Raw genomic sequence first — 22,653 nt, forward strand, 5'->3', positions numbered from 1 at the left:
CGGGTAATTTGCATTTTGGTTTGTAAAACTTGAACGTGGGGTGGGAAATGGTGTATTAGTGTTCGCTGCTTGTGTCGAAGTCGTGGCATTGTAGTCAAAACGTGTGCACATGGAGACTGTGATGCAATACAGTGCGCTGGAAATATTGGAACGTTTGCTTCAAATGATGGAGCTCCCGCTCCTCGAACGTGTTATGCAGTGCATATCTCGATACGCGTTAGCCTTGGTCCAAATCCTGAAACCACGAATTAGTTTCGCAGCTCACGAACACTACACCGTGCTGAGCATGGCCCTCATTATGGTTTCGCGCCGCCACGAATTGCTTTTAGCATTTTAATAACTGTGAAGGCTCACCGTCGAACAAGAATTGTCGAAGTGCCACCACTCATTAGCTATTAGTTAGCATAACAACTGTAGTACTAGGTCATCTAGGGAGTTGGTCGGCACCTCGGCAAATATCGCATCTTTGGCGATAAAGTATAGATCCTCCCGAGACCATGCCAAATCGCACGAGGGACCTATTAATCTACAAAAGACGAGGTAATTCGGGATAATCTATGGTTTTTCGTGTGCAAATCAATCGCTCAAGAGAGGCAATGTAACTATTTGAATATCACGCTTTCACGATCTCCTGTACTTGAGCACTCCCATGCCAACTGTAACGCGCTTACGCTCCTTACCCTTCGATCCTATCCAAGTGGATCGACTCGAGCATGCACTGGTCCGATCGGGAGCGAGATCAACACGTAGAGGCGCGGATTCTGAGCGAAGTATAAGGGGGCATACTACTTGCTCGGTGTGGTAATGCACAGACATGGTATTGAATTGGTGCGAATATGAACCCGCTAGCATGCGAGGACACATCTCGGCATCTGCCCAGTCACCAGCGTACCGGTCGAGATCATTAACTGGGGTTCGTCAGTGTGCAGGCAGCACTGGACACACTTACACTGGTATTTTGACTTTGTCTTGTATGTGGGCATGGAAAAGTCTACGTAAATCGGCAGAACACACAGCTACACGCTGAAAAAACTGTGATTTGCTGGGAGATCGATTTAATCACGATATGCTTGTTGTCTCGAGAAAGATGTGTCTCCTCAGAGAACCACCTCTTATTCGCGCAGTTAGGGGTATTTCACCATCTACTGGATATCGAGAACGCCTTACCCACACCATACAGTGCTGTACCAGCACAATAAGTCTGCGTGGGCACCATAGAAACTGGTCAGCACCCTCCCAGATGAACCAGCACACTGCAAGCACCATACGAGGTGACGCCGGGGGAAGCGTGCAAAAGGGCTGCGGGTAGGGTGAATGTGTGGCTCTGCGGCCAGCGGCCTCCCGGCCATTTGTTGTGTGACCCACGGCATTCCCGGAAGGCACGGCCAGCGGCGAGCATGCCGAGGCGGGTACAGTGGCGAGATGTCGCTGTGGAGGTGGACGCGGCCGAAGCCGAGGCGATGGTGTCAAAGCTAAAGTCATTTGATATCGACAAGAGCAACTCTATGGGGTGCACCATGTTCCTAAGCGCTGAGCACAAGATGCGTTATCGCCTGCTAGAATGCAGTGCTGATTCCTGCGCCGCGGCGAGCCCGATGAAGTGCGCGTGGCGGGGGAAGATGCTCACGTGCTTGACCACGGAGAAGGTCTCTGTGTTCGAGTTCGGCGAGCACAACTCGGCCGCCCCCTCGCCAGCGCCCAAGAAGCTCACCCTGGCGCACAAGGCGTTCTGCCGCGACCTGGCGGAGAGCCACCTGCGGCCGATGCGCATTCGACATGCGCTGTCGCGCAAGTTTTCGACCCCCTGGAGGGGTTATCTGGCCTAAAGACGGTTCAAAACTTTGTCAATTACTACAGCCGCATGCAGATGGAGAACCACGACCGCGTGGAGGACCTCACGGCCTGGATCCGCGAGCGCGCATACTCCGGGTCCGAGCCCATGACTCAGGCGTTCACTTTCGCCTGGCGCATGGACGATCTGAGCAAGCCCATCGTGGGCAATGGCTCCGATATGAAGCCGTTCTTAGTGGGCATCTCAACGAAGGCGCTGATGTTGCGCCTGACCGTGCCGCCCGAGAGCTTCATCCTCCACCTGGACGGGACGTACAAGACCAACCAGTGCGACTACCCCGTCCTGGTGGTCGGGGTGTCGGACCGGTCGCGGAGGTTCCACCTGGTGGCCCTGTTCGTGATGTCGAAGGAAATGCAGCCGATGTTCCAGGATGCTCTGCTGTCCCTACGCCGTGTGTACTTCTGGGTGTCTGGGAAGCACCTAACTGTCAACTACGCTATGGCGGACGGCGACAGGGCTCAATGCAACGCTCTCGCTGCGGTTTTCGGCGACAATCCCCAGTACCGCTTCCTGATGTGCTTCTTCCACGTCATGAAGCACATCCAGGAGCGGGTGAAGCTTCTTCCTCGCGTGCACAAGCAAGAGTACTACGAGAGCTCTACGATTTGCACTTCGCACGCAGCCAGACGGAGAATTTGGGGATGCTGCGTCCCATCTTACAAGCCTGGGTGAGCGACCCGCTTTTAGTTCCGTTCGCGCAATATTGTCACGCGCAGTGGCTGACTGGCCACTTCAGGGCGTGGCAGGTGTTCCCCACACCCACTGGTTTCGCCTCCACGAACAACCCCGCCGAGACCTTCAACGCGTTGTTAAAGCGGGACTACACGCTGCGTCGCCGGCTCAAGATGGAGACACTCTTGAGGGAGCTGAGTGCGTGCTGCCAGGATCAATCGAGTAGTGCCCGCGCTTTTGAGTTCACCGTGTGCCCAGCTACAAGCCTCGCACGCAGGGTGTCCGAGCTGGTCCGCTCGAAGTTACTGGGCGTGGCGGAGCACCAGGATGTGGATGCTGTGCGCGCTGGCTCCTGTAGCATTCTGCGTGTCATCTCGCTACCTGTGCCTCGTGTGGCTGTTGCGCCAAACAAGCGCAGTGTCGAAGCCATCGCGGTGACGGTCCAAATGGGCTTTAAGTACGCTAGGAAGGAGTTCGAGGGAGAACCAACGGACGGGTGGCCAGTTGACGTTCTGCGACAATGATGCCCGTGTTCATATTGGTATGCATTCGGGGCCTGTGTCCACGTCCTGTTTGCCATGCGTGTCACCGCTCACGTCGACAGCAGTGGTCGAGAGGTGCTAATAAGTAGACGCAAGAGGATGCGAGGCGAAATTGCTGTGCTGGCGGACCTCGGCCGACAGGCGAGCATTGGACCCGCGCTCAGCCTCGTGTGACCCAGCGGCTATACATCTTCAGCCAGTGGCTATACTGCCTAACATATAGGCACGCTTGCTCGTTTTCTTCTACATGTATGCGAGGACGTAAGTGTCTGCGCTGTATTTACTTCAGTGCGCTCCAGCACACAAACAAATAAAAGAATGGTCGCACCTTCAGATTATATCAGAAATTAAGCACTCTACCAATGTGATAGACGCGAGGAAGTTCGTCTCCTTACTCTTCTTCGTTGTCACCACCGATCTCAGTGCGGTTTACCCAGCATCCGTCACACGCGCACTTGAACCAGCGCTCGTTCCCGTAGTGGACGGTCACTTGCGCGCCAGCCTTCACGTTCTTGAGCATCTTAACGAGGACGCGCACTCGGGAGCGGGTCTGCTGCTCCACGAATGCTGCATTCGACTGGCAGGAGTGCGCCAGGAAGCGCGTTATCGACCCGCACCTCAGCGCATCCACGTAGATGTAGTTGCCCAGCACAGACTTAGCGTTGTATAGCATTGTGTACCCGCTGTTATGCTTGAGCGCTTGAGCAGGTTGACCTTCAACGACGGCCGCAAACTCGATCAGCTCCCCGCAGTACTCTCCAATCACGTCGCCGACGTCCAGCGCCGTGGTGGTGTACACACTGAGACCGACCCGGCCCGTGTCGAACAATTTGAGCGTGTCCAGCGTCCGCGGAGCGTTGCTGCACCTCGCCCCAAGCTTGCAACAGTTGGGGGGGCAGAACGACGCGGACGCTACGTTCGAGCATGTGTCCAAGAAGCAGTCCCCGAAGCAGCTACAGGGGTCGAAGCTCCCAATGTCGGGGAACTTGACCCCGTAGCGCTTGCACGTCGTGAGCTGCTCCACTTCGGCAGGCCACTGCACAGTGCGGCAGTAAGGGCGCCCCTTCTTGGATGAGGGCTCCTCGTACGACCTTCGCCGGGCGTGCAGTTTCTCCACCTCTTTCATCACCCCAGGGCTCTTCATCAGGGCCTCGAACTTCACGGGCTTGAACGCCTTCGCGTGGTAGATCACGCTCCCGCTCCTCGTGATCGCGCACTTGGCCAGGTGCCGGCGCATCCGCGACCTGGGCACGTGCCACTGGGCCCGCTTCTTGGAGGCCTGGTGCCGGATTTGTCACGCAAGTGTCGGTTGGGGACGGCATGTAGGCTGCCGCCCTCCGGTCGCTGACGGAGTTTGGCTGGTCACCGGCTGAAGCCACCTGCAGCTCCCGGTCCTCTTCGGAGGACACGAGGTCCACAACCTCGTCCACGGACGACCGCACGAAACTTTCCTCGCGAGCAGCATTAGGCCAAGACGTCGCCAAAGTCCCTCCGCTGTGCGGCGGCGCTAAATTGGCGCTGTCGTGAACGCTGGGCGTATGCACGTCCTCCGACCCGGACACCCGGTCCGGGGAGCTGCATACGCTGCTTTGAGGTGTTTCTGGGACGATCTCGCCGCACGCGTCCTCTAGCGCCTCACGGACACCTTCACAAGCGGCTGTGACCGCTCCTTCCAGCGCCGTTTTGAGCGCGCCGGCACGGTTTGGAGCCACGAAGGTCCCAGAGACCAACTGGAACGTCCGCAGCTTGTGCCAAAGACCGGCAACGGGCTTGCTGGTCCGCGCCTTGATCAGCTTGACCATCATGTCGGTCGGCATGGCCTCGGCGGTGTCCACCGAGATCGGGAAGTTGCCGCTGCTGCCGCCGTCAACACTGGTGACGACGGCGCGGCGAAACCCTCTGCTGTCCCCCATACACGAAAGCGCGATAAATACTCTATCACGTCGCCTGCGTGGAGCGCCTGCGGAGGCAGCTCCGCAGCGCTGAGGCCCGGCATCGTCGATGGCTGAGTGTTGGATGCACGGACGCGCTGCAAGCTTCCTGGTGTGCCGCTGCTGCTTCCTGGTCAGGGAGATTGTGGCGTGCACCACAGCACGTTCTTCTGGTGTGGTCCACATTAAATGGAGCCCAGTGCGCATCGGTGCCACCAGGATTGGCGACTGGGCGCAGTCGGGGAGCGGGGCGCAGCGGGGCTTCCGAGCCTGACCCGTCCCTGCGTATTGTGGGAGATGGGTTATGGTGCTGGTCAGATTTTAACGTGTGAAAGTTATATTTCCTCCCGGGTATCCCGCTGGGTTTATACCCGGTCCCAGTAAAAGACCCAGTCTTTGACCAGAATATGCCGAACATGGAAAGCGTTCTACTAGAACGAGTAGCAGTGGCCGGCGACGTTACCTCGGTGTCCTGAGAACCAACGATGCGCTCGTTATATTAAGTAGGAAGAGGTGGTGCGACTTACCTACGCCTGGAGGTCGATTTACTACCATCTCGCATTTTTATGTCGTCGAATTATTTTATCTCAGAGATCGATCTAAGCCCTAAATCCGAGCGACAAAATATCTGCAAACCACAATACATTACATACATCTACTCTGGTACGGCTCTGTTGGACGTGTTTAACGGCTCGTTAGCTTCGTCTGTGAGTGCACGAGCGGCTCCTGCATCACTGGGCTTTCCGCTTCTCTGTGGTGCGAGCAGCTCCCCGCCATGTAAGACCACATGTTGATACTACACTACCATTTTACTTTAGGAAAAACGTTTCGTATGAACTGCTGTAGCTCCTCTAAATAAATGTAGGGTGGGCTTTCACGTACTTTCGAACACGGGTAACCACGGCACTCGGCCAACTTGACAAGCGGTTAGTTCGATCTCCTTCGTCAACCACACCATCGGTCAAAAACAACTTGTACCAACGCTGCAGTGTTCGCACGTTAGGCCCAAATGTATCCCTTACATACTGCATACAGATTCCACACACATGCATAAGAAAAACGGCTCGCCAACGGTAGTCGAGAGAGTACATTCTGCACTTGTGCACGATGAAGGTTTTCGGAAACTGCGCTGCTTCGACAGATCGGCAGCGCGATCTGCCGACCACTCGTCAAGTGCCCAGATGTAAGGGTCCAATTGCATATGTTATATATAGAGCGCGCATTATAATCCGTACACAGCCATCGCGATTTAAAATAAATCGGCCCGAATTGCGTTTTTGGATCGGCAATTCGACCACAGATAGCGTAAATCGAGATCGATATCGAGGCTGGTGAAAATAATTTGGTCGAGTTAGTGGCCATCTGTTTTTATATCGGGCGCCAGATATTATAACTCGGGCAAATCACAAGGTGAATACGACAAACGCATTGCAAAGCATAATACTGCGTACGGTATTAATACCGTAAGTCCTTGCACCTTTTGTCCCCGACTTCTTTTTAAGATACATGTAACGCCAAATTGTGTACTGCATACTTTACTACAGTACTAGTACTCAACAAAGAAGAGAAACTCAATTCGGCAAGGGTACGCGATTTGGCGTTACTGGTACCGGTATCCGTAAAACAAAATTTGGTGATCCAGCTTGTGCCAATAATCAAGGTAATCGACGAGGCACAACTCAAAGGTTGGTGGCCGTGCGTAGCTGCATCAGTGGCGACTTGCCATCTCCAAGGTGCCCAAAACTCGCTATTGCGGCGTTAAAACACGGTCTGACCGACGTGCTGCTAGAAAGCTATCGAGAGTGTTGCCGGGAACTTAGACGACATTCGGCGACGTTGTGCCTTCGTATGGGGCAAATGAGCGCGTGGCTAACGTGCCACGTGCACTCAACGACAGAACTAACGGCTGCACGCCGCCGAAGCCATTCCAGAAGGGCGGTGTATACCTAGTCAAATCGAGTGCACATTGAGCCAGTTTTACAGTACCGGTACACTTTATTTTCCTTGTTTCGAAGACCTTCTTAAACAAGACGGATCTCGTTGCTGTACATGCATCGTTGGATAGTTCTGGCTTTTGACTATGGTACATGTATATGTATTACCAGAGTAATCAACGATCACTGGTAGGTACGCTCCACTTACATGTAGTACATCTACGCAGTGTTGCTAACCTGGCAATCACTACGTGAATTCCTCGCAAGGCCTCAAGTCTCCCTTCCTCTTCTTCATAACACTCGCCATGAGAACGTGCCGCGCCCTGCTTGTGGCAGCCTTCATCCTGGTCACTATCATCGATCCTCTCGCGGCTGCTAATCGAGCCGAAATCCAATCCCTGAGCATTAAGCACGTGAACACCAATAATGGAAGATTGTTGCGAGGCACGGCTACAGACGTCGATCTTGAGGCTGAAGATAGGGACTTCATTTCAGTGGTGAAGTCGCTAGCGGCGGACGCCAAAATGTCATGGAAAACGTCGCGCTGGGCCAACTCCGGCAAGACCGACAAACAAGTAAGAGAAAAGCTCGGACTAGTGGGGTTGAAGGGGAAAGCGCTGGAGAACAGCCCCAATTACAAGCACTATAAAGACTATTTGTACAAGGCGGAGGGAGTGGAAATGAACCGCTGGCTGTACGCTAAGACTCAGACGGAAACCGTGTGGAATAATTTGAAGCTGGAGGAAATGACGCCGGCTCAACGCGAGCGCTCCGACGCGCTCCGACGCTACAAGCGCTATGCGCTCAAGTTCGACCACTACGTGAAGACCAGCAGCTACTTCGAGCGTTCGGTCTCGCATAACCAAAACTCCGACGCTGAAATGGCGGTGAAGATCCAGCTTTGGGTTGAAAAGCGTCAATCCAGGTTCTTTGTCGAGCACGTGCTGGGACTCGAAGGTATGACTGAAGATGGGCGCGCAGTGATGGAGACGAACAAATATTACGAGGAATTTCTGACAAAACGCGAGGAAGCGAAGCTGCATAGGAGGAATAAGTGAGGCCTGTTAGTGTTTGCTTGCGCTTATATAACCACACGATAAGAAACACGCCCTTGTTTCATTCATTGCTGTGTGCTGACAACGGCGCGTCAATGTACCCATTTCCGTTGAGCTGAGACTTGTGAAACGCAAAGTGAAGTTGAAGTGGTTGCAATTGATTTGATGAGAATTTATTTACTGACGGACCGGTGGACGACAGGGCCGCTGTTTGCCTTAGACTTGGAAGCTGGAGTTGGCGGCTAGGCGCGCGCGCAGGTTAACGGCGATCTGGTCGATGAACTGGAAGGTGTCGAGGTAGTGCTCGCGCTTCATGTCGGAGCCGTGGATGAGCAGCGCCAGGTCCTTGGTCATCTGGCCGGCCTCGACGCTCTCCACGATGCAGGCCTCGAGCTCCTCGCAGAAGAGCTTGAGTTGGTTGTTGTCGTCCAGCTTGGCGCGGTGCAGCAGCCCCCGCGTCCAGGCGAAGATGCTCGCGATCGAGTTGGTGCTCGTCTCGCCGCCCTTCTGGTGCACGCGATAGTGGCGCGTGACCGTGCCGTGCGCAGCCTCGGCCTCGAGCGTCTGGCCGTCGGGCGTGAGCAGCACGCTGGTCATGAGCCCCAGCGAGCCGAAGCCCTGCGCCAGGATGTCGGACTGCACGTCGCCGTCGTAGTTCTTGCAGGCCCAGACGAAACCTCCCTTGGACTTGAGGCACTGTGCCACCATGTCGTCGATCAGGCGGTGCTCGTACCAGATGCCGGCGGCCTTGAACTGCGCCTCGTACGCCTTCTCGTACATGCTCTGGAAGATGTCCTTGAAGCGGCCGTCGTAGCGCTTGAGGATCGTGTTCTTGGTGCTCATGTACAGCGGCATCTTGCGCTCCAGTGCGTACTCGAAGCACGACTTGGCGAAGCCCGTGATGGACTCGGCCGTGTTGTACATGCCCATGCCCACGCCGCCGTCCGAGCCCTGGAAGTCGTACACGTGGTACTCCTCGGGCTCGGCGCCGCTGCGCGAGGGCGTGAACGTAAGCTTGAAGGTGCCGGGCTCGTTGGCCACGAAGTCGATGGCCTTGTACTGATCGCCGAAGGCGTGGCGGCCGATGATGATGGGCTCCTTCCAGCCAGGCACGAGCTTGGGGATGTTCCTGCACACGATGGGCTCGCGGAAGACCGTGCCGCCCAGCTCGTTGCGCAGCGTGCCGTTGGGGCTGAGCCACATCTTCTTGAGCCCGAACTCCTCGACGCGCGCCTCGTCGGGCGTGATGGTGGCGCACTTGATGCCCACGTGGTGGCGCTTGATGGCGCGCGCGGCCTCGAGCGTCACCTCGTCGTTGGTGGCGTCGCGGTGCTCAAGCCCGAGGTCGTAGTACTCGATCTGCAGCTCCAGGAAGGGCAGGATGAGCTTCTCGCGGATGTCCTTCCAGATGATGCGCGTCATCTCGTCGCCGTCGAGCTCCACGACCGGGTTGGCCACGTGGATCTTCTGGATGCCGGTGCCCATGCTGCTGCTAACGGAGGAGGAGGGGAGGGTGTGTGTGTGCGCGAGGAGGCAAATGCAGGAATGAGCTGCTGGCAGACGGTGGCGACACCGGAAGCGCAAGGCAGCAAGACCGCCGGTATCCGTCCTATCGTTGCGATGACGCACGAATTTTGAGTAAAGGCCGAGAGGCAAAAATGGGGTCATTACCCAATTGGAAATCCATTTTGGGCTTACGCGCGAGCTCAATATAAAATGCTGCTGGTTTGACACCTGCATAGCTCTTGTCTGACTCGGCAAACTCAGCAAACGAAGGCAGCTCGCGATGACTGCCAGCCGAGAGTCGACACCTAGATCTATGGTCATATCGATGGCGTTGTGATTCTACCAATTCGACTAACTCGACAAAATATTAAGTTTAGTTCATTCTAAGAGATCGCAGATATCGTACCTCAACAACCACGGGTCATTATTATGTTAGCCACCACAGTTCTGTGTATGTCTATTTGTCCTATTGACTTGGCAGTCAGCGCTGTGTGGTAGGGACTCTAACCCCGAGTTACCCTTTTTCCCTTTGTTTCCATTTCACGTCGCCGTCGTCATCAGTTGTCATTCGAGGTCCCTGGACTGGAACTATTTTGCGGGCTGCGATTGGCCGAGGAAGTTCTAGTACAGATCCTTCAGGGTTGCACATGCACTTCAACCAAGACGCGCCCGCATGAAGGACGCATTGATGGCGCTGCCCACATGGACCATGTCATGGCAGCTCTGCTTGGCGTCGATGTTAGCGACAACGAGTCCATTTTGGAGCAACAGAGTCGCGTTTTGCCGGCGGCGGGAAATATCCTCGCGCCGGCGAGGCGGAGCGTCCGTTTTGATTTTGCTGCAAGAAGGTACCGCAGCAGTACACGCAGTTGTTGGGTGACCGACCATCTCGGATCTGCCTGACTGGACCGCCGAATGCTTGAAGCCTTCACCGTGAGCGCTGGTCTGAAGGTACAACTGCAAGAGGTGACGACGTAGCTAGCAAGCTCTACAAGAACCAGAAGGTCGTTTGCGACGAAGTCTTCCGAGGGGAGTGCTGGGTCGGCGGCAAGAGAGTTCAGCGCGTGTCCAAGGAGAGGTTCGCTGCCGAGGTCGCGGTGAATCGCAGCAAGGAGTTCCAGCTCCAGATCGACTCGCAGAGCCCTCGTGTCAGGGCCATGGTGCTGTTGAAGAGCGCGTACCAGTGGACTCCCCATGAACATTGTTGAGCGGCATTCGGTGGCGTGGTTCAATGAACGGATAGGTCAGGTTGTGAAACTGAACGAGCTGGAAGAGATGGCACCAGGCGATGCTGTTTAAAATCGTCCGAGGAATACACCGCTCGAGGACCGGAACCACTGGGTAAGCAAGACGGACAAAGTCCTCTGTGCCGTCCTCGTGAGTGGGTTGGCCTGCTTTCAGGATGGGTCAAGCGGGTATTACCTGGTTTTTGAGATTGACTACTGTTACGATGAATCGTTGTGGACGCGAACGATAACGATTATGAACAAAAGGGGATCACGGGGATAGTACTCTGCGTCTTCCGTCCATAGCAGCAAAAAGGGTTTCTGCTGGGTCGTTGCGCTGATCTACTGCGAATTCTGGCGACTCGTAACGAGATGGATGAAGGGCAATTTATGAAGGCAACGCATGCAAAGATTTGCTGGTGCTCGAGTACAGAGAAAGCTTGTGGCAATATCAAGGAGACGTCCCCCATGATTGGTATTGAGGAAATTATTGGATCATACGACTGACTGGAGAAATGATAGCGATGGTTTTGAGTCTGGATTAATGAGATATGATCCGGATACCATGCGATCGGCGTGGGCTCGTCGCAAAATTATGTGTGCTGAGCGACGACAGCGACAAAATGATCAAACTGCTCGTGGAGAGCTACAAGCCCGCGCAGATGGAGGTGAACAAGAAGCGGAAAGCAGCGTACCTTGGAACTGAAGATCGCATAACTGGTTTTGGAGCTAAATTGTGAATAAAGATCTCGCCTGAGCTCAGCTCTGGAGCAGGAACGCACGAAGAGGGAGGAGAACTCTGAGCTAGATTGAGTTCCTTTGGCATTGAAGCGGGCACAAGTAAGAAGACCCTCCATGTCGAACACCAGGGTGGCAGATGGCGTTGCCCGCATTATACTGTAGTTCTGTTTGACGTTGAATTTTTGGAGCACTTTGGCGGTAGCAGGGTCGGCCAAATTGGTGTGGATTCCTCGACGCAGAGCTTTAATTTGGACTCCGAAGTTGTCGGGGACTACCGGCGATTCTGCAGCTTCAATCTGTAGTTTCGCCTGAGTGCTGGTAGGCAGGACCGTGACAATAACAGAACTGCATTTTATGTACTAAGTATTGGCGTCGATACGATAATGTTTTACTAACTAGCTAGCGGGGACTTGTCTACAAAGTAGCGCTGTCCTCTCCGTGCCGCGTGCGTTCATGAGCACTGGCGGCACTTGGCGAGCTGCTGGACCGTTGTCGGGTAGGTGCCTCTACCGATGGGGCTTCTTCGGCTGCTGCTTCTGCTGACCGCTGATCAGCCTCTGCATTGGTGCCTTCCTCAAGTTCGACCTCTTTGGTGTCGTCATCAGTCTTGGCATGATCATCGTCCTGCGGATTGGCCATGACAACGTCTGCATCCGCTTCTCCAGTGCCCTCCTCCTTCTTCGCTGGCAATTTTAGCTCGGGCATCGCGTTTTTGGTAGACACAGGTAGCTCGGCAGACGAAGTCGTGATGGTGACGTTGGACTCGAGGTCGATCTCCTCCATCTCGTCGTCGTCTTCATCGTCGATCACGAAGCGCGGCACGCGCGGGTTGGAGTGCGCCATGGGCGTAGGGCTTCCCTCGGAGGAGGAGGTATCGCCGAATCCTGCGGCCTTGTTCTTGCCACGAGCGCGGCCGGTAGACTCGCCGCCGCGTTGTAGCATGTAGTCGCGGTAGGACGGCATGAAGTTGTGGTAGGCGTCCGCCAAGATGTCCGAGAGACTGAGCACCTCCTTCATGTTGTTGAGCACCTCCGAGTCGGGCAGTCTGTCCAGGTTCTTCTTGAACTGGCTCGAGTTGAAGGCCAGCAGGTGCACGAAAGCGAAGGGCACCATCTCGACACACAGAATGAAGTCCTTCCAGGCGAAGGTCTGCTCGTTGGTGATGCCCGGGATGAAGTCCAGCAGGCTGTTCTGCCAGAAGGTGAGGAACACGACGCTCTTGACGGCGAAGAACTTGAGCACGGGGTTGAAGGGCTGCAGGATGTGCCTCGTGGCCAGGTAGAAGAGCCACAGCCCGTAGAGCGCCACCGAGTACGAGATGTTGTAGACCACGACGAGGATCAACTGGTACGCGAGCGTGTGGTACTTGCCGCAGGCCAGCATGAGCAGCGACAGCGCCGCGAACACGGGCTTGACGAACACGAACTGGATGGTGGCGCGCTTGCAGAGCCGCAGCAGGCGGCCGTCGCGCCCGAGCGGCTCGAGGCAGCGGCTGAGCGGCCACGGGTGGCGGATGTCCGGCTCGCTCTGCATCTTGAGCACGCAGACGGACTCGCCGCCCGCGAAGCTGAGCACGAGCGCCAGGAAGCTGTAGACCACGAAGGCCTCGTAGCAGTCGCGGATCGAGTCGAAGTACAGCGCCTGGTTCACGAACGTCAGCGACAGCAGCGAGCCCAGCGCGTAGACCGGCACCACCACGAGGATGCGCACGATGTAGCGCTGCAGCTGCGGCCGCGAGTAGTGCGCCAGGTGCTGCACGATGTTGTAGGCGCTCAGCAGCGTGGCCACCACGCAGCACGCGAAGGCCAGCAGCAGGCTCAGCGCGCGGTGCGTCTCCACCCAGTTGAGCGGCAGCCCCAGCACCTGCGCGTGGCCCGTGGCGTTGCCCAGCATGAGGCTGGACTCGTTGATGGCGTGCATGGGCGTGTCCATGGCGGGCTCGAGGCAGTCGCAGTCGCAGTCGCGGACTGGCGCCCACGGCGGTCGCTGGTAGAGAACGGAGTTAGGAAGGGAATGAACATGATAATGGAGCGGTAACGAGTCAAACGCGGCTAAGTGCGACGAGGCGATTGGCGCAAAAAGGATTTTGGAGAGCGGGGATTGGCGGAGAAATCAGGGCAAAGACGGGCCCAGGACGATGGATATCCGTCCGAAGGAGTCTCACGGCACGGTATTGCCTCTTCGTCGAGCAGGTGGCGGCATGGATTGCTGCAGATCGGCGAGGGTGTGATTGCGCTCTCGACGTACGACCGGCCGGACGGCGGCGTTCGCTGTATATGTATTAGCGTTTGTGTGCTGTATTCATGGTATACAGAGCTTCCGCGGGGTTTTACCGGCGATGATGACAGCGTCGAGCTGTCTCTTATATCAGGACACTGCTGCGAGGGAGCATACTGACGTGGCGCGTGCCTCTTGCAGCGCAGCAGCAGCTGTGGACATCATGAGCTCTGCAACTCAGGGCTGTTCTCGTGATTGAATTATTATACAACGTCGCCGAGAAACAGAGTTACCAGTCGGTCGTAACAGCGTCGAAGATCCGCAAGCCGCGCGACTCGAAACGTGGTAACCCAAAACTTACCGATTGCCCTGGTTGCAAGCGACATGCTGCACCACATTTGACATGAACACTGTTCACGTCGTTCAGTTCATTGAACGATTATTCACTTGAAGCGTACTCGAGCTGGTAGCCAGTTCTTTGACTTTGCAGCTCCTCCCATGAAGTTACGTCAAGTATTAGTTGCTGCCACTGTGAGAGTTAGATCGAGCTCCGCCGACAGAAGCCAATTGATGTCACGACAGGGAAATATTAATTTGAGGAGTAGGGCTACAGTCATGGCTATCGCCGCTATACATGAGACCGCGTCAAACAAAAAGTTGCTTACGAGCATGTGCAAACACTCGGTTTTAATTTAATCCTTGCGTCCGAATAGCGAGGTCTTGAAGATCTTATTTTATAATCATCTTTGCAGCAGCAGCCACTACGGCCGCCGCGCAGCTCTTCCAGAGCGCCGTTTAAACGAACCGTCACGCATTCTTCTCTTCCATATTCAATTTTGCTCTTCTCAAAGGGACGGCTTCGAGCTAGTCGTGCCCCCTGATTGTGCCCCCTGATTGGCCGGCGCACTTCACGCCGGACTCGTTGAAGTTGAGCGGGATCATTCTCCCAAATCGGTCACTCGCCGCCGCGTCCCCATGAGCGCGCGCACCAAGTTCCCCGTCATCCTCATCCACGGTACGCAAGCAGCCCACTCCAACACGCATAGACTCCATCGCCTCCAGCAGCTTGAGCCTCTTCCTCTTTGTGCTCGCCTGCAGGCGTGTTCGGCTTCGGGCGGCAGCGGCCGCTGTGGGGCCACTGGGTGCCGTACTGGCCCGAGCGGGAGCTGCGGCGGATCAACCCCAACCATCTGCTGGTGGACGTCGGCGGCGTGTCGTCCGACCACGACCGCGCCTGCGAGGTGTTCTATCAGTTGGTGGGGGGCCGCGTGGACTACGGAGAGCAGCACTCCAAGGACACGGGTAGAGTGCAGTGCTGCTACCGACTGAGGAGCTCGCAATTCCCATTGAAAATGGACTTTTCTTCATGGTTTTAGGCCACGATCGCTACGGGGCGCAGTTCGACACGCCGCTGCACCCCAACTGGAGCGAGGACAACCCTGTGCACCTGCTGGGCCACAGCTTCGGGTCCACCACGGCCATCGAGCTGTTCCAGATGCTGAGCGCCGACTTCTTCGGCGTCGGCAGCTCGCACAAGTGGGTGGCGAGCATCACGTGCATCGCTGGGCCCTTGACGGGCTCCACGCTGACCCACTTGATTGGCATGGAGGGCGGCCAAGTGGTGCACGGAGGCCCCGTGCACCTGCTGGGCATCGTGCTGGGCTCGTGGATCAAATTGTACTGGAAGTTCCCCGTGCTGCGGAACGCGGCGGACCTGCACATGGACCACTGGAAACGGTACTCCCTCAAGGACTTGCTGGTGGCCAACGGGCCCGTGAATTCTTCGCGCGACCTGGTGGTCCATGGCACACTGCCAGAGCACCGCATATCGCGCAACGCCGAGCTGCAGCACATGGACAAGCTGCACTTGCTGAGTATCACCACCTCGCCGAAGACTGTCCACCGTCCTTACGGCGAAGGAGTCGCCATTGCGTTGCTGATATTGCTGCGTTGGGGGCGATTTCAGAGATGGTGGCCGGCACTGGGGAGGAGCCGTGCCGTGCGATCAGTTGCCAGTGTGTTGGTCTTGGGCTACCTGCTTTACAAGCTGAAGAAGCTCGACGTGTCCAAGATGCCGACGATGTACGGCCTCAAGTGGCTCATTCGACGTCGTGCCAGGAGCCTTCCCATGATCTTCGACGGCTACGAGCCGGGTAGTTGGGAGCACAACGACGGTGTGGTGAATATCCGCTCGATGTTGAGACCGTGGTTCCCTTCGCCGCAGGAGATGGAGAAGGAGATCAACAGCAGTGACTCGGGTCCGCCCGCTCCGTCCCTGCCAGTGACGTCGTCCTCTTCGTCCTTGAAAGACGAAGCTCTGGCACGCTGCGAATCTCATATCTCCATCGACGGCTTCAACCGGGACACGGACGACGAACTGCAGTCTCGCGGCCCGAGACGCTTTGAAAAGGGGCGCTGGTACGTCTACCGCGTCGACAGCAACCACCTCGCAGGGACGTACTGGGACAGCAACGCCGCCGACTTGTACAAGAGCTTGTTCACGCTCATGAGCAAGGAGTACGAGCGGCAGAACTCGAAGGCTTCCAATGGCGGACACCATAAAATGTATCGCCATGGCAGCGGCACCAGCATCCGCGCGCCATTCTACAGTTGAAGCAGCACAGAAACTCGCATGGGACGAGAGGCTAGTAAGCATTGTAGACAGTAGTTGTCCTCGTTAACCGCAAGAACACTGACATTCTCAGCATCCGCCACTTCGTATCTGGCATCGCGTCGGACACATGGAGACAAACGCCAGTTCTACCACCACGAAGTTCCCGGTGGTGTCCATCCATGGCGTGTTTGGCTTCGGCAATACTCTGCCGATGTGGAATCGCTGGTGCCCATATGGCCCGAGACGATTCTGGACAAGCTGAACGAGAACCACACTGTGTTGCACGTTGGGCCGTTGACATCGCACCACGATCGAGCTTGTGAAGCCTTTTATCAACTGTACGGGGGTCCAATCGACGAACTGGACACGAACGCTTCGAGTCTAGGTACAAAACGCCACTGCATCCCAACTGGAGCGCCTCGAATCGTGTACACTTGGTCGGACACAGCCTCGGTGCAACTACAGCTCTGGAACTGTACCAACTGCTGTGTGCAGATTTCCTCGGTGTCGGGAGTGACTACGGCTGGGTGAAAAGCATTGTGTCAATTGCTGGACCGCTAGCAGGGTCCACTGTGGCACACTTGGTCGGCGTGAGCGGCGGCAAAATGGTGCGAGGAGTTTGATCTGGCTCGCGTGCGTTGCCTTTGTGCTGTGGTTCAAACTCTACCAGAAGTTACCAGCGCTCAAACCAGCGTGCGACGTCCACTGGACCAATGGAGAAGAGTAGACGCCAATTCGAGAAAACAAATTCTTGCGAGGTAGTGCTGCCATCTTGTTACTGCAGGCCTATCTTAGACCTCAACGAATTCGGCGGCATTCCTTGCGCTGCCGCAACCAGCATCGGGTCCGACAATGCAAACAAACACTTCCCATTCGCAACGGCCGGCGCACGGGCTTCTTGTCATTTTGCACTCCTGCGTCAAGCGTCCAGCAGCATCCAAACACCATTGAGATCGTCTGGCACTTGGCGACTAACAACGATGACGGCCATAACCATACAATTCCCAGTCGTGCTGGCCCACTGCGTCTTCGGCTATGGCAAAGCCCATCCGTTGTGGAATTCGTGATCACCATACTGGCCGGAGAAGGGCCTCCGCGAGTTGCACCAAAACCACCTCATGGTGGACGTGGGGGCGTTGTCATCCGACCACAACCGAGCCTGCGAACATTTCAACCAGCTTTACTGTGGTCGCGTCGACTACGGTGAGCAACATAGTCGTAACGCTGGCCACAATCGCTACGGTGCCACGTACGAAACTCCACTGTATCCGAAGTGGAGTGCGGACAACCCCGTGCATCTGGTGGTCGCTCACAGCTTCGGAGGCACCACAGAGTTGGAGCTGTACTAGCTGATCTGCTCGGACTTCTTCGGAGTAGGTAGCGACTACTGGTGGGTTGTCAGTCTGGTTTCCATCGCTGGGCCTCTGACAGGCTCAACCGTGACGCATCTCTTCGGGTTGCACGAGCTGTGGATGGTGCCGTATTCGCTCGGACACTTCATCGGGGCGGTGCTAGGAGTTTGGTTCAAGCTGCACACGGACTGGCCTGTGCTGCGTCGAGTGTTCGATTTCAAGATGCCGCAGTGGCAGTGCGTGACCACATTCCGAGAGATCCTGTCAGCCTACGGGCGCACCAACGGCTCCACTGGTGTTCAACATCCTGCCCCAAGAATGCATGAACCGCAACGCGCGGTTGATCCACATGGATAATAACTTCCTCGTTCCGGTTGCAGCTTCCAGCCATGTCACGCCGCCTCATGTTGAGATTGCTTGGGTGCACTCGTATTCGTCCTCGCGCTTGCTGCACCATTCAATGTTTCCACTGGAGACGCGGTGTTGACCACCATCTAAATAGTCAGTTTGCTTGGGTTTCTTCCAGTCTTGCGCCAACGAGGCCGATCACTGGACTACGCCTCAATTCCCTCCTTATACACTCTTCTGCTGATCATGCGTCACCACGCTCGCACAATTCACATGATATTTGACGGCTTCGATCGAGAACTGTGGGGTGAGAACGACGGAGCCGTGAATCTTCACTCGATGCTGCAGCCTTGGGCTTCTTTGATCGACGGCAAACCATCCAAGAAACCCGCCGACAGTGATACTGAGTCGACTACATCAACATCGTCATCAATGAGTGATCTGCAACAACCGAATCCGCAACTTCAGTGGAGGAACAAGCGCTAAAAACCCGAGACGCATTCAACCGAAGGCAGGTGCCAGACCTAGATCCAACGGATCCCGACAATTTATCCAAGTTGAGGCGAGGAAACTGGTACGTTCATCGGGTTGAGAAGAATCACATGGCTGGAACACACTTCGACAGCGATTCACCGGAACTTTTCCAACGGCTCTTTCAAGTGATGACCAACCATTTCGAAAATGCACAAGTCTTGCTTGCACCCAGCATTTCCTCCCTACCTCAACGCCGTGATCTGCTGATTCAGCCCCTCCCAGAAAACTGAACCCAAGAGAAGAGAACGTGAAGCGGTCAAGCGCGAAGCTTGCCTTAGTGCGCAAAAACTTTTCTCTAATTGACGTTAGCGAGCTGCCGTGGAAGTTCAGCAAATATATGTACATACCCTTTGTCACCTTGCCTTCTTTCCTCTCCCTACAGCCTGAGGGTGCCTCAAATCCTGCACTTGTCGTCCCTCGACCGAGCCGCAAGCATTGCTTTGTTACACATACAACACAATGCTTTTGCCGGCTCGAATACCCGAATCTTTCTCCTGCCTCTCCTTCTGCTATTGACTCCCGCTTCATCTTTTGTGGTACGACACTGAGCCCCCATGGGCTCCACCTTGTTACATGTTGTGGTGCCGGATACGGGCGCTGCCTCGCGTGCCAGGGCTGCGACCCGGGAGACCGTCTTGCAAGTAAGAATCCTCCGTGTACGTGAAGCCCTTGAAGGGGTCATTGCCCGTGAGACTGCTTCCGTAGGCGTTACCATTCGCAGGTCGTCGTCCCATAGCCATCGCCATACCACGCACGTTGTTGTCGGGGCTCACTACGGGCATGTCCGTAAATTCGCGGTCGAACTGGGACGTGTCAAGCGCACCCGAGAACGTCGGACGCCACGGAGGCGGCAGCTGACCGCCCGCAAGCGCGTCCCACTTGATCTCTGCGAAAAATGGGTGGTTCTTGATCTCACCTGCGTCGGTGGGTCCCGTTCCCAGACGACGCGTCGGGTCTCGCTCCAGCAGCCTCTTGAGCAAGTCCTTGGCGTTCGGCGACAAATACTTGGGGAAACTCAGATCGCCCTTGCGGATCTTCTCGAAAAGACGGTCGCGGTCGCGACAGTAGAACGGCGGTAGACCCGTGAGCATTTCGTACAACAGCGCGCCCAGCGACCACCAGTCCACCGCTCGGCCGTGGCCCGAGCGGTTCAAAATCTCCGGCGCCAGGTACTCGGGCGTGCCGCAGAACGAGTTGGCGCCCGAGAAGTCGTCCTGGATGCCCTCCTTCGAGAGGCCGAAGTCCGTGAGGCGGATGTGTCCGTTCTCGTCGAGCAGCACGTTCTCAGGTTTCAAATCGCGGTAGATCACGTCCAAGTTGTGCACGTACTCGATGGCGAGCGTGATCTCGGCCGCGTAGAAGCGCGCGCGGTGCTCGGGGAAGCGCTGCACCTTGCCCAGGTGGAAGAAGAGCTCTCCGCCGGCGCAGTAGTCGAGCACGAAGTAGAGCTTCTCGGACGTCTGGAAGGCGTAGTTGAGCCCCACGATGAACGGGTGGCGCACGTAGCCGAGCACGTGGCGCTCGGTGCGCGTGTGCTCCACCTGGTTGCGCTTGATGATGTTCTCCTTGCGCAGCACCTTCATGGCGTAGATGAGGCCCGTGTCGCGCTTGCGCACCAGCAGCACCTTGCCGAAGCTGCCCTTGCCGATGACCTTGATCATGACGAAGTCCTCGAGCGTCACGCGCTCGCTGCGCTTCTTCTGCTCCTGCAGCTGCTGCGCGTGCTGCATCTGCGTCTCCTCCAGCAGCGTCTGCTGGTCCAGGCCGGCGCCCGACATGTCCGTGTTGTAGTCGAACTGGAACATCTGCAGCATCAAAGCCATAAAACCCATAAAACCCAAAACACGTCAGTCAGTTACTCCAATAAAACCCAAATATGAATGCGGCAACCATCCACCCACGTCGTCGTCGTGCAGCTCGTCGTGCGAGCGCGGGTCGTCGTCCGTGGTGGAGTCGAACATCTCGTCCATGTCCAGGTCGCCGATGTTGCTGCGTGCGGCCCCGGGAGCGGCGCCCTGCAGCCCAAGAGGCGCCACGTTGGCGTCGGCGCTCACGAAGTCCACGAACACGTGCGACTGGTAGATGGGCGGGTGCTGCAGCAGCTGCATGACCCACATGCTCAGGTCCACGCGCGCCTTCTCCAGCGACTCCGGGAAGCGCACGTCGAACGCGCGCGGCGGGCAGGCGGGCACGGCCTGGCCGAAGATGAGCGCGAGCTGCTGCCCGAGCCGCTGGAAGGCCTCGAACGGCCGGTACACCGTCCAGGCCGCGCCGCCGCCCTGCTGCACCGTGCCCAGGAACACGGCGCAGTCCGGCTGCGCGCCGTCGCGCACCACGCCGAAGCCCGTGACCAGCACGCTCAGCGTCGCCATGCTGGGAAGTTACTGTATTCGAGAGTGGCTGGCTGGCGCTGGGCTGCGCAGTCTGATTCATATTCAACGCCAGTGTGGGCGAGAAGCCGCTGCCATTGGCAGAAAAGAGGCAAATCGCGCCAGCCAATCAGCGAGAGCCAGACGCCAGCTGCCCCACCGCCTCGCGGCGAATATCGGCGGCACTCTTGACACCGGCCGCAGATGGAGCAGCCAGCCCGCGATACAAACTGCACATGTACATGCACGGTCTGCTGGCTGCCCGACATAGCGGGCAGCTCTATCACTCACCAAGCAATACCCTCGCTCGCTGCTGCTTGCTGCGCCGAGACCTTGAAAACGGTAGAAACCGGCTGCGCATCCATGCGCCGTGCCAGCTCGCTCGCTAGCTCTCTCACTCTTTACGAGGCGAAGGCATCGGCCGCCCACGTTGAACACGCTCCTGCGATTTGGCACCGGACGCTCTTCAAGCGGTTGCAGTCCGCCGCCGTAATGGCTACCTTCGTGCCGTCGCGTCGTGCAATTGCGACTAGCCAAGCACGCCGCTACGCGGCGGGATCCTTTAACAAAGAGAGACTCTCCATTCACTCGTCTCAAAAAGCTGAGCCCTTGCTTTTGCAGCCCCAGCTGGCCGGCTGGCCCTACGTGACACGCGCTAGTCGTTCTTCTTGTCTTGCGCCGGCTGCTGCTTCTTGGGCTCGAGCTTGATGGGCTTGTCATTCTCGTCGACGAGCTCCCAGATGTCGCTTGAGCGCCGCCGTGGCTTGGGCGCTGGCACTGGGTTGCGCGTGTTGTACATGACCAGCACGCCGGCGGCGATGAGCGCCAGGCCTCCAGCCAGGAGCCACGTTGCGAACGCCGGTCGGGTGAGCACCCGCTTCGCCTGGCGCTCCAGCAGCGCCTCTGTCGGCTGGATGGACAGCCGCGCCACGCGCCGTCTGCGCTGGCCCTTGGACGGCTCCTTCTCGCTGAGCTCCCACGCCGTCACCACCGAAAAGCGCTCTGCGCACACACCGAACAGCACAGCACAAGCCTGTCAACCACTGTAACCCTGCAATACTCTGTGCCTGACCCGCCTCAGTCAGGTCGCGCGCATAGTACGCACCCTGCGCGTCCAGCAGCAGCTGCACCTCGTAGCTGAGCGGTCCGTCGTCGTGCTTCCTGGTGCCCGTGCCCGTCTTGGCCGGCACGCCGCTGCTCGGGTCCTTCCTGGACGTGAGCACCAGCTCCACGTAGTAGTCGGCCGCCGCCTGCCGCTGTCTGGGGCGCGCCTCCTGCTCGCTGAAGCCCGAGAGCGCGTAGCCCCGCGCGTAGCCGTGGCGCTGCAGCTCCTTGAAGGCGCGCCTGGCCAGGTCGATATGCAGCGCGAACTGCGGGTCCTGCGTCTCGATGTCGCGCAGCCCCTGGCGCTGCCAGCGCGTTTCCGCCTGCTCCGCCTTGGGCTGCAGCTGCGCCTGCTGCTCGGAGCGCTCGCGCGCCAGCTGCTCGAACTCGGCGGCCGTCAGCTCGCGTGTGGAGCCGTCCGCCAGCGTCACCGTCACGGGCTGCTCCGCGTCCAGCTGCAGCTTCAGGTCGGCGGCGCTGGCGGCGGCGAAGAGCGCGCAGCCGAGCAGCAGCAGCAGCCAGCGCGGCGTCATGGTCGTTCTTGTGTGTTCGTCGCACACCACACGAACACCAAATTGACCATCACTCCGCTGCGCGCTGATTGGCCCGCCGCAGCTTCAAGTAAATCAGTGGGCGATCTTTCCGCACTCGCGGAC

General features: G+C 57.2%; 6 protein-coding genes across 6 annotated transcripts; 2 read left to right on the forward strand and 4 right to left on the reverse strand.

The window, feature by feature from the left end:
- Positions 1–7,236: 7,236 nt before the first annotated feature.
- IUM83_12981 (putative secreted RxLR effector protein) lies at positions 7,237–7,989 on the forward strand (the record flags this gene model as incomplete). The annotated part of the gene is made up of 1 exon (XM_067937629.1): positions 7,237–7,989. One exon carries the CDS (start codon positions 7,237–7,239, stop codon positions 7,987–7,989), a length of 753 nt encoding a protein of 250 aa, XP_067795756.1.
- Positions 7,990–8,202: 213 nt separating this feature from the next.
- IUM83_12982 (isocitrate dehydrogenase [NADP], mitochondrial) lies at positions 8,203–9,471 on the reverse strand (the record flags this gene model as incomplete). The annotated part of the gene is made up of 1 exon (XM_067937630.1): positions 8,203–9,471. One exon carries the CDS (start codon positions 9,469–9,471, stop codon positions 8,203–8,205), a length of 1,269 nt encoding a protein of 422 aa, XP_067795742.1.
- Positions 9,472–11,873: 2,402 nt separating this feature from the next.
- Positions 11,874–13,391, reverse strand: IUM83_12983 (putative seven transmembrane receptor-rhodopsin family; the record flags this gene model as incomplete). Its single annotated transcript, XM_067937631.1, has 1 exon — positions 11,874–13,391. The coding sequence occupies one exon, from the start codon at positions 13,389–13,391 to the stop codon at positions 11,874–11,876; it is 1,518 nt and encodes a 505-aa protein (XP_067795757.1).
- A 1,260-nt stretch (positions 13,392–14,651) lies between these two features.
- On the forward strand, positions 14,652–16,290 carry IUM83_12984 (Lipase 2; the record flags this gene model as incomplete). Its single annotated transcript, XM_067937632.1, has 3 exons — positions 14,652–14,691; positions 14,775–14,978; positions 15,053–16,290. 3 exons carry the CDS (start codon positions 14,652–14,654, stop codon positions 16,288–16,290), a joined length of 1,482 nt encoding a protein of 493 aa, XP_067795718.1.
- A 2,803-nt stretch (positions 16,291–19,093) lies between these two features.
- IUM83_12985 (AGC protein Kinase) lies at positions 19,094–20,896 on the reverse strand (the record flags this gene model as incomplete). The annotated part of the gene is made up of 2 exons (XM_067937633.1): positions 19,094–20,329; positions 20,426–20,896. The coding sequence occupies 2 exons, from the start codon at positions 20,894–20,896 to the stop codon at positions 19,094–19,096; spliced, it is 1,707 nt and encodes a 568-aa protein (XP_067795719.1).
- Positions 20,897–21,548: 652 nt separating this feature from the next.
- IUM83_12986 (uncharacterized protein) lies at positions 21,549–22,530 on the reverse strand (the record flags this gene model as incomplete). The annotated part of the gene is made up of 2 exons (XM_067937634.1): positions 21,549–21,895; positions 21,999–22,530. 2 exons carry the CDS (start codon positions 22,528–22,530, stop codon positions 21,549–21,551), a joined length of 879 nt encoding a protein of 292 aa, XP_067795774.1.
- Positions 22,531–22,653: the final 123 nt, after the last annotated feature.

This window comes from Phytophthora cinnamomi (assembly GCF_018691715.1).
Source record: "Phytophthora cinnamomi strain GKB4 chromosome Unknown Contig19, whole genome shotgun sequence".
In the NCBI taxonomy this organism is placed as follows: domain Eukaryota; phylum Oomycota; class Peronosporomycetes; order Peronosporales; family Peronosporaceae; genus Phytophthora; species Phytophthora cinnamomi.